This window comes from Trachymyrmex septentrionalis, unplaced genomic scaffold (genome assembly GCF_001594115.1).
Source record: "Trachymyrmex septentrionalis isolate Tsep2-gDNA-1 unplaced genomic scaffold, Tsep1.0 scaffold131, whole genome shotgun sequence".
In the NCBI taxonomy this organism is placed as follows: Eukaryota; Metazoa; Arthropoda; class Insecta; order Hymenoptera; family Formicidae; genus Trachymyrmex; species Trachymyrmex septentrionalis.
The window spans coordinates 56,083-69,927 of record NW_017304450.1 but is presented as its reverse complement, the minus strand read 5'-3'; the positions used below and the strand labels follow the sequence as shown (position 1 = coordinate 69,927).

At 28.5% G+C, this 13,845-nt stretch overlaps 1 protein-coding gene across 2 annotated transcripts in view; it reads right to left on the bottom strand.

Moving 5' to 3' along the window:
- Positions 1 to 613: 613 nt before the first annotated feature.
- The window catches only part of LOC108757029 (pre-mRNA-splicing factor SYF1), a 19,940-nt gene continuing 6,708 nt past the window's right edge, over positions 614 to 13,845 (bottom strand). The window contains exons 8-21 of one of the 2 annotated variants that reach the window (XM_018501279.1): positions 10,921 to 11,072; positions 10,505 to 10,826; positions 10,046 to 10,345; positions 7,004 to 7,145; positions 6,772 to 6,923; positions 6,468 to 6,688; positions 5,767 to 5,929; positions 4,966 to 5,079; positions 3,484 to 3,646; positions 3,299 to 3,408; positions 2,889 to 3,092; positions 2,585 to 2,807; positions 2,326 to 2,472; positions 614 to 1,448 (exon numbers count right to left, since the gene is read on the bottom strand). In XM_018501279.1, coding sequence (XP_018356781.1) covers positions 1,372 to 1,448; positions 2,326 to 2,472; positions 2,585 to 2,807; positions 2,889 to 3,092; positions 3,299 to 3,408; positions 3,484 to 3,646; positions 4,966 to 5,079; positions 5,767 to 5,929; positions 6,468 to 6,688; positions 6,772 to 6,923; positions 7,004 to 7,145; positions 10,046 to 10,345; positions 10,505 to 10,826; positions 10,921 to 11,072 — 2,490 coding nt within the window. In that variant the 3' untranslated portion in view covers positions 614 to 1,371. The remainder of the gene's footprint in view (positions 1,449 to 2,325; positions 2,473 to 2,584; positions 2,808 to 2,888; positions 3,093 to 3,298; positions 3,409 to 3,483; positions 3,647 to 4,965; positions 5,080 to 5,766; positions 5,930 to 6,467; positions 6,689 to 6,771; positions 6,924 to 7,003; positions 7,146 to 10,045; positions 10,346 to 10,504; positions 10,827 to 10,920; positions 11,073 to 13,845) is intronic. The other variant, XM_018501278.1, reaches the window with a different exon arrangement.

Sequence of the window (13,845 nt, the reverse complement as noted above, 5' to 3'; positions counted from 1 at the left end):
GTTGAAGTATAACTGAAGGATGTGAGAATGTGTGTGTGTGTGTGTGTGTGTGGGTGGATGTGTCTCCACAGTTTAATATTTGTTTAAAACGAGAAAGGGAATTCTAGAACAGTCTAGTGCAGGAATAAAAAACAGACCACCCATAGTGTACACTAGTGCTTGTACTGCTTGTTACTGACTTCGGACCTAGTGCAGTTAGTACAATGAACTTGTGCATTGAGTTTTGTTGCACTGGAACAAAAAACACCGTCGCTGACGCAATTATGGGAACAGAAAACGTTTTAGTACACCTTTTGAACTAATGTAACCAGTGTAGGAACCAAAAATGAACCTCATGTTATCCCTTCCACCATGAATGTAGCGCAGTGTAGTGTGAGCGAATTCACCATAGCGCTTTTTGTGGATGTATAGATTTTTAATACTGGCATTATATATGTATATTGAAATGTGGCCCTAATATATAAAATTGTACAGTCTTGTTTTATTTATGAATATATTTAAAAATTGATAAATTCTGTATAATATTCTATAAATACATTAGAAGAATGGAAAAATGTATTTTACAACCAAAACAATATAGTGACAAGATTATAATTATTAGTTAATTGCAGTTGCTACAGGATGTTTCTTAAATAGCAAACACTAATCATGTAGCGTTATTCCTGATTAAAAATTGAGTAGGGAAGTCCTCTACAATTTTGCAATTTTCACACAATGATTGATAAAATATTAATTTCCAAAAATTGCCGAATTGGAAGCGCGTATCCGGTTACCCAACCATTAACTATTACGAAAGTTGCAAAATGGTAGAAGACTTTTCATTTTTTAACTCAATTTTGGTAATTATTTTGAACATAGATGCGTCCTCCCCCCTTGAATCTTAATAAAAAATGTACTCATTTGACGAGTTTTCATTTAAAACGAAGAAATCTGATAAAAAAACGCGGCGATTGGCCTAGTGAATCGAGTTATTAAGCGTTAAAGCTCGAGATTTTAAAGATTAAGATATCCATCATTTCGAATCTATACAGTGCTATGTATACGTTCTGCATTAATTACACAAATTCTCTGCTTCACAAATACAAATTCACTGTTTTGATAAAATTCACTGCTAATGCAAAGAATTACCTCAATTTTTTATCAGGAATAGCATTATATGATTCGGTAATCGCTTATTCGGCAATCTTTAGAAATTAATATTTCGTCAATTATTGCGAAAATTGCAAAATGGTAGAGGATTTTCCGACTCAATTTTGAATCAGGAATAGCGCTATATGATTAGTATCCGCTATTTAAAAAAAAGCATCTTATATAGCAATATAATTGCTACATATAGATATTATTCAACCATAATGCTATCTTATTAAAATCTCAATCCTCTTCAGTTTGGACTGCTTTTAAACTACCAAATACTTGTGATGGTATAGTCTGTTTTTCAATCGGTACATCTAAAAATTAATAAAATATTAGATTAGTTTGGAACTAATTTCATAAAAATATACTAATAGTATAAAATAAAATATAGATATAAGTATAAAATAAAATATGGATATAAGTATAAAATAAAAAAATGTTTATAACTTGGAAAGGAAGCGTTTCCGAACATGTTTATATAATTTTTTTTCATCTTAACAATGAGTTAAATATGCTCTTAAAGTTTGGCCAACTATTTCTGAAATATCCTGTATAGTTTTTGTATACACCTCTTCCGATCGACTATTTTACACATAAATTATTTTCGATGTGAGGAATAAAATGTGCGCAAGGGTATAAGAATAACATTTTAATGCAACATTCGTCTAGATGCTAAAAAAATTGTTTGACATTTTATAGGTCATTGAAAATGGCAAAATACCTCTTTTTTGTACCATTAAGTTAGAATACTTCAAAAACTTGACGCGATACGATATTTTCAGGACCACATAATAAACGCATCAAAATCTACCAGAAACAACTTTTGTTTACTTTGAGGCCGAAAAAGATTGAAATTTGTTTTTCGACTAGTGTAATTAAGTTTTAAATGTGCAAATGAATAAACTACGAAAATAACACAATCTTATTTTTCATTCTTTGAAGTTAAATTTAAACAGATTATTAATTAGGATCATATCGTGGTTATCTTGATTATAAGAATATAAATCAAAAGTTGCAGCACACAATTGTCTTATCTAAGAAAAATTTGTTAAAATATAATAAAGTGAGAACATAGATTTAATTCAAACGATGTTGAGAAAAACATAAAGGATAACTTATATATATACTTACATATATACTTATATATAAGATAATTTAATTTTGAAGCTACTTGTAAATATATTATAGTACCTTCTTCTATTTCTACATCATTATCATTTTCGTCATCTATGTCAATATTAATCTCATCTGGATTATTCACATGAGATTCTGATTTCCCATCTTTTTCTGTTACACCACGTACAAATTTGATAGCTCCTTTGACATCAGCTGCGTTGTCTGTAATTCAAGAGTGTTTAAAATTGTTTAAAATTTGTAAAATAAAGAGACGAAAGAGGGGGATGAGTATGCACGTGCACACATGCGCATATGTGTATAAAATCTCTATTACCTGCATTTGATGTAATTTTACTATCTAATAAACGCATAGCATCCAATGTAACATCTGATATTTGATTGGATGCATTATTCAACATTTGTGCAGACATCATGTTTACTTGAGTATTATACATAGCTTGCACGCTACGTTTGATTCGAAGCATTTCACGCATTGTGTCCTCATTTCCATGTCTGACTTCAAATTCTTTCCAAATTTGCCAAAAGTTGGACGTGACCTATATTGTTTAAATTTAATGCGTTCAAAATGAGTAACGCTACTCGAATGTATTATGAACGTATTAAATAAAATATCATACCCTTGGATCACATATTTGGCTACAATGCGCATATATCGCTCTCGCTCTATCTACTTCTCCTAATTTGGTTTCCATTTCTGCAAATCGTAAACATATTTCTCTTGTGTTGTCATCATTCAAGACTTCTATAGCCTTTTCATATATTTGCCGAGTTTTTGGTACACCATATATATCGGCAGCTTTCTTGATATATATATTGAACATCTGCGAATTAAGAAATAATTTTTCAATTCTGTAGTTAATATCTAGATATCTTAACAATATTATGAAGTTTTAAATTGGAAAAAATTTCACATTTTAATTGAAAAAATATACACATATACAAATATATAACAAATATAAATTTTTTCGGATACATATTATAAGCTGTAATAGCAAGAAAAAAAAATGTATCGATAAAATGACATTACGTCGAATCTTTCTTCTGGGAGGACAGCATTCGTCGCACGTTCATATACAGACATGGCATGTCTTGCTAAACCATGTTCTTCTTCTAGCTTTGCATACAACAAATATAAAGCTGTAATAAATAAAGATTATTTATTATCTTATTACAAATGGTAAACGAATAAGATAATATATAAAAGTTGTATACCTTTGGCATACTTTGGTGGACAATATTCTAAACATTGCTCAAACAGATCTCTTGTACGTTCCAGTTTTGTACCACCGTAACGTTTTAAAAATTTTGTGAGGTACGTATTCCAAATGTCATAAACATTAGGCCACTTGAACAGCGCAATACCTTTTTCATATGCCTATATATATATATACACAATATATAAATATATGTATAAAATAAATAAAGTCGTAAAATGCTCTTAACTACGAGGTACGTGCGTGCGTGTATGTATGTGTAGAGGATGTTCTAGAATGGCCGCCAATACTTCGTGTACTCGTAGAGCGGACTAAACTAACAAGATATTAATTACTAAAAATCGTCGAATATTGGTTTTTAATAATGTTTTTGCAAAATGGTACAGAACTTTTCGATTCAGTTTACTATCAGTTTACTTTTCAGAAAAACTGTAGAAGACAAAAATTGTTTATTTTCTTTTCATAAAATTCTTAGAGTTCTATGAGAAGAAAATAATCAATTTATGTCTTTCGCAGTTTTTTGTAAAGTTGATAGTATTTGAGACAAAAATTATTGAATATATATATATGGAAATTTTTAGTAATTAAATTTAGTAATTAAATACTAATTGTAAGAATATTTAAGCCTATAACGGTCGAAGCTAGATCTTTAATGCTTTAAATAATTCAAATTAAATTTTACACACATACACACGTGCATATACACCATATTTGTAACTATCCAAACTGCAAGCCGAATTTTCGGACTTACAAACGCAATTAAACTACTGGAATAATATCACAAATTAAATTAAAATGACAAGCAAATTTTGATATTTAATCCGGTATCATATTAGAAGAATGTTAATGTGCTGAAAACTTTAAACAAATTTATTGCGAAAAATATTATCCCGGCTGGAATTTGAACTCGAATCTCATGTATTCCGTATGAGCGGAAATCCTAAGCCATTAGAGTCCACCGAGGCCTTAGTAATATTTTTCGTAATAATCGGTATATGTAGGAACGCTTCTTTCAGGAACGCAGCGTATATAAATAATAATAAATGATTTTATTAAGACAGTAATGTAATAAATACTAATTGTAAGTAAGAATATTTGAATAGCTACAAATGTGCATGTACATATATAGTATATATATAATTCACATTGAATTATTTAAAGATCTAGCTTCGACCGTTATAGGCTTGAAATTATTCTTACTTACAATTAGTATTTATTACGGTCTTAATAAAATCATTTATTATTGTTTAGTAATTAATATCTTGTTGCGAAATAACTATTGCGAAAATTGCAAAATGATAGAGGACTTTTCGATTCAGTTTAGTCCGCTCTATCTAGCTACGAACGTTATTGGGTGAGTTATGGGACATACTGCATATACATACTTAAGTATAATTAATTTGCACAGATCCCTAATTTAATTTCGAAGTGAACATTGAAAATTTGCAACGCTCGTTTTTAGAAAATCAATTCAACATACCCTAAATGCTTCCTCAAAGTAATTATTTTCTTCCAAAAACAGTCCATAATTGATGATAATTTGAGGAGTTGCAATTTTCAAATCGATTATTTTGTCATATACTGCTTTACAAGTCTATAACAATCATAAAATTAAAAATACTAATTTTATAATATACATTTAGTCCCTAGAAAAAAGCGATATATTAAAAAAAATTTAGAAGAATTTATTAAATCTCAAATGATCATAACTTGGTAAATAATAAAGATAAAAATATAAAGATTATGCGTTTCGCGGGTATCAGGCTGCTCTTCGCCCTGATGAAGTGGACTGCAAGATTCACGAAACGTTGGCATTTCAAGAATGGACCTGGACACGGAAGAAACCCGTGAAACGCATAATCTTTATATAGAAAGCACCTATGAAAGTCTCAAGAATATTAAAGATAAAAATATATTAAAAAACAAAGCTTCAAATGTTCACTTTAAGAATATTTTAATGGCAATTATGACACTTGATTTACGCTATGCATTATTGTAAATTCGGATCTTTAATTATCAATTTCACTTCTTCTCACTTTCTCATCTTGGATTTTGAAAAAAATAACCGAGCATAATTGCCATTCAGATATAAAGTTTCTTAAAGTTGATATTTGAAGCTTTATGTTATATTTTTTAATATATTTTTATCTTCATTATGTACCACGTTATAGTCATTTAAAATTTGACGAATTTTTTCTTAAGTTTTAGTATACATTTTTTTTGACTGAGTGTAAATAAAAAAAATGACATACAAACTAAATAATGTAAATGAATAACATACCTTAAATGTACCGAAACTTTCTTCCAAATCTGCATACATGGACCATACTTTTAAAGATTTGTATAATCTCATTTGTACCGTTTCCGTTTCATCATGATATGCTACTTTTCTAGCTGGCATTGTAGTGGCACGATGCATGAGTTTTAAAGCTTCTTTGCAGTTCCTGTATAATAACAATACATATACAGGGTATATATCAGAATAATTGCTATGCAACATTTTGTAGGTAAAGCGGATTAAACTAAGAATGGGAAAATCCTTCACTGTTTTGCGAAATTTTCAATTATAAAAAATAAATTAAAGATCCGCGAATTAGTATATATCTATGTTTATTATTCGGTAACAAGAAAGCCTAGCGTCACCTGATGATATATGCGATGAGAAAGGAGGAGCGCAAAAAAAAAACCACAAATAATACATAATATTGAGATGTTTTTATTACTAAATAACATGAATGCACGTTCATTCACAGTCTTTATAAGACATCTTGTACACATGCACGCACGCACGCATGCACATCGAGGATATTATTTTCTAAAATCCGATAAGAAAAACATATTTGAGTTTAAATAAAATATTTAAACTAAAATATATTTCTTATCGAATTTAAAAAAATAATTTTTTATAGCATTTGATTATTTGTATACATATAAAAAAACAAATGTGATGATAAGAAATAGAGAAGAATAAAGCAATCTTACCCATGTCTAATTTCCATTTCCGCCCATTCACACCATACTGAAGCAAGATCGTCTACTTTGGTATATGGTACATGAGTTGCTTTTTCAAATACTACTCTAGCATCTTCTATTTGTCCATTTTCCTCATAAAATTTGCCAAACGCAACCCACAATGTATATAGTTTACCAACTGCTAACTGTGGTTGCACTGTCTGAACTGCTTCTGTATATGTATTAATTATCTATAGAAAACACATCGATTAATGATAGAATTCATTTTACAACAGATATTCGTTCATTTAATGAAATTTCTGTATCCTTTTACCTCATGTGGTTGCCCTTCATAAAGTTTTACTCTTTTATGCCATTCTGCTACATTGTGTGGATTTTGTCGTAACAATACAGAATTGAGTAACAATAATCTCCTTTCCATGAGATGTTCCAATCGCGCCAGTCTCAATTCTAACTTTATGTCATCTAATGCAAGAAGAGATCTAATTAGAATAATTAAAATAATAATATAATACTGTTTATTAATTTAAGTTAACATATATTACCTTCTTCAGTAGGATTTCTTGCTGCTTCTTCTATGAGTTTCTTAAGACTAAGTTCTTCAAATTGTGCATAAGCATCGAAAACTTGTGTAAAATCTCTGACAGTACTAACTGTCTGTATAGCTTCTTCATAAATATCCCTCGCCTAAATAAGATCATTTATATACATATAATAGAACATAAAGCAACTATATCAGGCTAATTTTTCAAAAAATGTGCATTTTCTTAAAAAATATTCCCAAAAATATAAACAAAAGTTACAAGGCCTTAGGGGGATCCTATAGACAATTAGTCGTAGTATAAGTAGGACTTACACATAAATGATTTACGTATCATTGACACATCACTACATACTACTACATCAATATCCCATGCATACATACACATAAATTTTCGAATAATGGTAACGTTTTAATTAAACGTCTAAGTCCAATACTACGAACTCCACGTTTTTTCGCGCAAACTATGCAATAAAAAATTTTTCATGCATAAATATACGTCATATATGGAGCATTTCATGTGAAGTAGTAAAATACCCATTTTAAAAAACATTCCAGATTTTGACGAAATTTACTGAGGTTGATGAAATACCCCATATAAATATGTACAAACATATATATAGTATGTTATTATTATATACGAAATATTATGTCCATACATGTTCATACATCCTTCTTTTATTTGTAAAATTACTTTTTAGTGTACTAAAAATAATAGCGAGAAAACATCAAAAATAACTAGGAGCAATTTTTTTATATTTTTCTAAACTTGATTTTTTTCTACAAAAAAAATGCGAAAATTATCCTTTTAACTATTTTTAATCTTTTCTCTTTATTATTATTATTATTTTTCTTTTAGTACACTAAAAAATAATTTTACAAAAGAAAGAAGGATGCATAAACATGTATGAACATTGAATATATTTTATATACATAATTATATACATATATTTATGAGTATTTATGCATATTTATACATATCTATATATTAGGTTGTTCGGAAAGTAATTTCGTTTTTTTTCCCAACAGAGGACTTATTGTATTTTTTCACAGCCAACTTCACACTTAAGCCGCATAATCATTATATATTTTGACAGCTGATATAGCAAGGCTTGCTTGTGAAAAAAGTTCGATTGATTCTACGCAGTAGTTTTTGGTTGGTGCTCTATCAAATATGAAAGTGAAAAGCAGCATTTTCGGCATATTTTACTTTTTTACTATCGAAAAGGTAAAAATGCTGTTCAAGCAAGAAAAAAATTATCCGATGTGTATGGAGAAGATGTATTGACAGAACGCCAGTGCCAAAACTGGTTTGCAAAATTTCGATCCGGCAATTTTGATGTTGAAGATGCACCACGTTCTGGAAGGCCAGTTGAAGCTGATGAAGACACAATAAAGACATTAATTGATGCAAACCGGCGAATAACAACTCGTGAGATCGCTGAGAGATTAAATTTATCGAATTCGACCGTTCATGATCATTTGAAACGCGTCTGATTGAAAATCGTCTTTCATTTTCATAAGAAAAAACGAAATTACTTTCCGAACAACCTAATATATTCATATATGAACAATTTTTTACCGGATACTAATCTGTGGATTATTTCGTAAGTACAGATTGCACAACTTTTATATGAAGCCAATTTTGTCACGACTTGACAACTCTAGAATGCCATATTGGTCTAAGAAAATTGATAAAGAAAATAAGATCTTTATTTCGAAATTTTTTGTCGTTCTCGACATAAACTCCACCTCGCAGACACGTATTAATGCATATACAATACTTTAATCCTGGAAAAAGATTTTAAAATCTGTAAAGAGACAATAAAAGTAATTGTTATACAAAAATTATCTATTTGATTTCGTCGATAAGATAGAATCCCCTTAAGTCCCGAATAAATAACAAATGTTAGCGTGACCTATGGTGGAATTAGAAAAGTGACTTATTATGCATAATCGTGAAGGTCGCATCACATAATCTAGACCAATCAAAAATTAAGCTCATTTGCAGTGAACGAGTCATATGAATTTCTGCAAATGAATTTAAAACTTGAGTGACAAATTTTTACTATTTTCAATTCACTGCGCATCCGCCGGAATAGGCCACCTGTCTAATTCCACCGTGGTACGACCTTGGATAATATTGTTAAAGTAACGTAAAAATCATTTCAGCCTTAACATTATGTCAAGATCATGATGCTGAACAACAATGCCTACATTCGATAGAACATAAGTTTTGCAACTATTTTATGATTATCTGCTGAGATAAGACCTTTCTTCTAGATCTAAAAGTATAATCCAATCAGCGCAAAGAAACCTTTCAATAGTTACAAATAAACATTCTGCTGAACGCAGCGTTTTAAGGGATGCTGGAGTAACGAAATTAGACATTACAGTTGTATAAAAATCTCCGAACTGACAGAACGAAATAAAAAATCCTTTTACAAAATTAAAATAGCCGCAAAATTGAGATAATACATTGGACTTTATAATAAAATCGATAAAAAGATAAAAACTTACTTAACTCTTTTTCAATTTTAGTATAAAATTTACTGCACCACCTCCTAATTTTGCGTCTACTTTAATCTTGTAAAAAATTTTTCATGCTACTCAGTCAATTCGAATATTTTTATATAACGTAATATATATATATAATATCGATAATTTGACTCATCTCCAGAGATCACTCCAGTATTCCCTTAATCAGACATATTGGTCACTACTAACGGTCGGCTAATGGTAATTTTCAAACATTATAACTTGGAAAGTACTTAATGAAGAATAATTTTATTAGAGTAATGTATTTATTTTTAATACATTACTTCAATTAATAAATATATTACTTTATTAAAGTACTTTATTAAAGTAATGTATTTACACATAAACGATCTTATTTCCAATCTTATTGAAGAATAATTTTATTATAGTACTTTGAAAAACTTTCGAGGTCAGCTACATAAAAACATACAATCAAAAATAGGAATTTTCATTGAAAAATTTTGAAGTAATTTTTACATTACGCACACACATACACATATATACATACCCTTTCAAAGAGGCCACTTCGTACGTAATAATCTGCTAATGAATTCCATAAAGGTCCCAATTGATCTGTATAACGTCTTAAACCGCCTCTAATAATAGCATCTACATTCAAAGACTTTATCTTGGAAGGATTTTTTGATATTAAATCGCATAATTCATTCCACAGTTGATGATTAGACTTTCCATGCTTTGATACAAAATCGTCTTGGTTGACGATCTGTGCAAGTTTTACAGCAGCCTCATCGAGTCTTTCAATTGATATTAAATATTCAATATATTCTTCTGTATCTTCTGGTGCTAGCTATGTATATGAAATATGTATGATAAAAAATAAAATATGCATAAGACCAAGAAACAAATTCTCTTACCTAGACTAAGATCTATTTTATATCGATTAAGAATATAATAAACAATATAAAAAATAGTATGTACAAATATTATGTATGTTATTATTATATACCTTTAAGTATCTTCTAAAGACTCTAACAGCAGTCTCATATACATTATGTTTCTTTAAGAAATGAATATATAATGGCCATATACGATGATGCTGCGTAATAGGAAGCGCTCTAAGAGACCGATCAAACACTTGACGCGTTCGTGTTATATAACATTCTTCAGTCATTAGAGTACAATAATCCATCCATATACGTGGCATTTTATGCATAAATACTAAAGCTCGTTCAAATGCATTATTAACATCTTCGTACAATGGATCTATTATACATCGACCTTTTAGTTGACTCACACGTTGTCGAAGATAATTATACCATAGCTTGTAACTATATCAATATAACACATAATATTTTAGACCTGATACAATGTATATAGATAGTTGTAAAAATACATAAAAAATACGTAAACAAATTATTTTACCTGCCCGGAAGTTCTTTTAATGCTCGTTCATATACCACATTTAAATTCTTACTGTTTGTACTTTTAAGATGGTCAATATATCGTTGCCAATGTTTGACTGAATATGGATTTCGTAAAATTTCTTCTTCGTATGGTAAATCCTCCTCATTCTGCTTAAAATTATAATATTATATAGTATCGACATCTTATCAGTCATATAAATATATATTATATAGGATGTATCAAAAGTCTGGAAATGATCGAACATTTCGAAAGCAGAGCATTTTTGAGAGTTTGAAAAGTCATAGGATTTAAAAAGGTCTATTTACTACTCTCATTCGTTTGACCTTGAGTGGCGTCGCTAAGATTAGGTCATGATCAAATCGATTTTTGAATGAATCACCCTATTTTTTATGGCAGAATTTAATAGCTGGTGTCAAGAGCTTTTCAAAATATTAAAATAAAGTTATTTTTCATTAAGTATTTTTTAAATTATAAGGCTTGATAGAAGTTTCTACTCAAGGTAAAACGGATGTGATTAATAAATAGATTTTTGAACCCTACAACTCTTTTGTTGGAAACATTTTTCTCAAAAATGCTTTGCTTTCGAAATGTTCGACCGTTTTCAGACTTTTGATACACCCTGTATATTACATATGTACATATGTATATATTAAGGTGGCTTCTATTTACTCTTGATAAAAATTTTTTTTCTATTTTTTTTGCGACAGTCCCCAAGTCGGTTCCAATTCAAGAAAAAAAAATTTGTGTACTCGGTAATCTCGGTAGTTTAAAGGCTTAGAACGCTCGCACGGAATGCAAGAGATCCGGGTTCGACTCCCGGTCGAGGCAATATTTTTCGCAATAAGTTTATTACACTTTTTTAAGATTTGGAAAATTTTGGCGGGATTATTAATATTTCAGACGGATTGCGTTGAAAGTCCGACAATCATATCGGCACGCAATTATTATTTCTAAAATTAATTCATTTTAAATGAATATATAATATATAGTAGTTCAACATCTTAACATTCAGACCGGAGTGACGCTTCGTATCTTAAGTAATGTATTTTAACATAAACGATCTCGTTTCCAATCATATTAGAAATAGAATATTTTATCTTAATTTTATGAATTAAGATAATTACTAATTAACACATTTTGTACAGATTATTTTTATTGTAGATGATTTTAAATTATCTTACTGTAAGTTCTACAATAAAAAAATAATCTATATAAAATGTGTTAGTAATTACCTTGATTCATAAAATAAAGATAAAATAAATATTCTAATTTTTTTCAAAAACAAATTATTTGTTGATCTTAATAGTTTTATTTCAACGATTCCTAATATTGCTTATATTTTTTTAATAATTATTAAATTTTATCCGGTAAAAAATTCTTTTATACATTAATATGTATAAATATGTATAAACATACATAATTTTATATGAAATATGTCCATATATATTCATTCATCCCTCTTTCTTTTGTAAAATTACTTTTTAGTGTAATAGAAATTATAACAGTAATGTGAAAACATAAAAAATGATTAAAGAAATAATTTTAATTCGTTTAGAAATAATGTTCGTTTTAGAAAAAAAAAACAAGTTTAGAAAAATAATAAAAAATTTCTCATACACAATTACGCATAATTTTATATATAATTATACATAAGTAATTTTTTTACATTCCTTCAAATTTGATTTCTTCTAAAGTAAATAATATAAAAATTACCCTTTTAATTATTTTTAACATTTTTACATTACTGTTGTTATTTCTAATAGACTAAAAATTAATTTTACAAAAGAAAGAAGGATGTGTGAACATATTTCATATAAAATGTATGTTTATGAATATTTATGTATATTTATACGTATTTATACATATTCATGTATAAAAAATTTTTTACCGGATTCTAAAATGATCCTTAAGGCTAAAAATTAAGAAAAAAAATATATATATATTTGTGCTTGCCACAATTAAAAATATTCAAGTCAATTAAGAAGATCATTAACAATTTTTATTCTATGTTCTATTTTTTTAGATTTTTTTCGAAAATTGTTCGTCATACGAAAAAAATAAATAGAATATAAAAGATGTTTCTTATTCATATTTACTTTTGTTTGAAACTTTTTTTGATATATTCAATTACCTAGAAGATTAAAATCAGACACGAAGTTCTTGCACCATTGTTTATACGAACATAATTAATAAATTTTAATTCTTTTGATAGGTGTAAGCCTATACTTAAGCGGCTATCTATATTGTTTTTCAATTCGATGACTTTTGGTAATGTTGTTTCCTTTCTTATAATATTTATTTCTTAATATTCTTTTACATAAGTTGACTTTGCTTTTGACACTGCGAACGTTATATTCTTACAAGAAATTTAATTTGATTTTATCTATTTTGTCAATTTTAATTTATTTAATTTATATTATTGTGCAGTATGGATTGAGTAGGTAAGTCTCCATAAGGTTATGTTATCCTTTCTTTTTAGTAACTGTCTTATTAATGATATTATTTCAACTTGCACTTAGCTAATCAGCTAACTGATGGTTACATTCCAGATTTGGTAATCTGTGAGACTTGCTTGCTGCACTCGATTTCTTTGACGTTATGAACATTGGATTATTATCAATTATTGCTATGATTGGGGATGCTGAGGATGGCTTGAATATAGCCGAAACGTTTAGTTTTGTGTATATTATGTAATAGATTAATAGATACATCAATCAAAATATATGTATATATGATAATTGTACCAATTATTGCATATTAAGGCTTTTAATTGCCCGTTTTTTTACTCTATTTTTTACCTAGAAGATATTCACGAAAATCGATTTTTTTGCTTTATCATAAAGTTTACGAAGCACATTTTTCTTTTATCCGATTGGATTGCAATTTTACAGATTTTTTTTTCCTAATTGAAACTATTTTGGA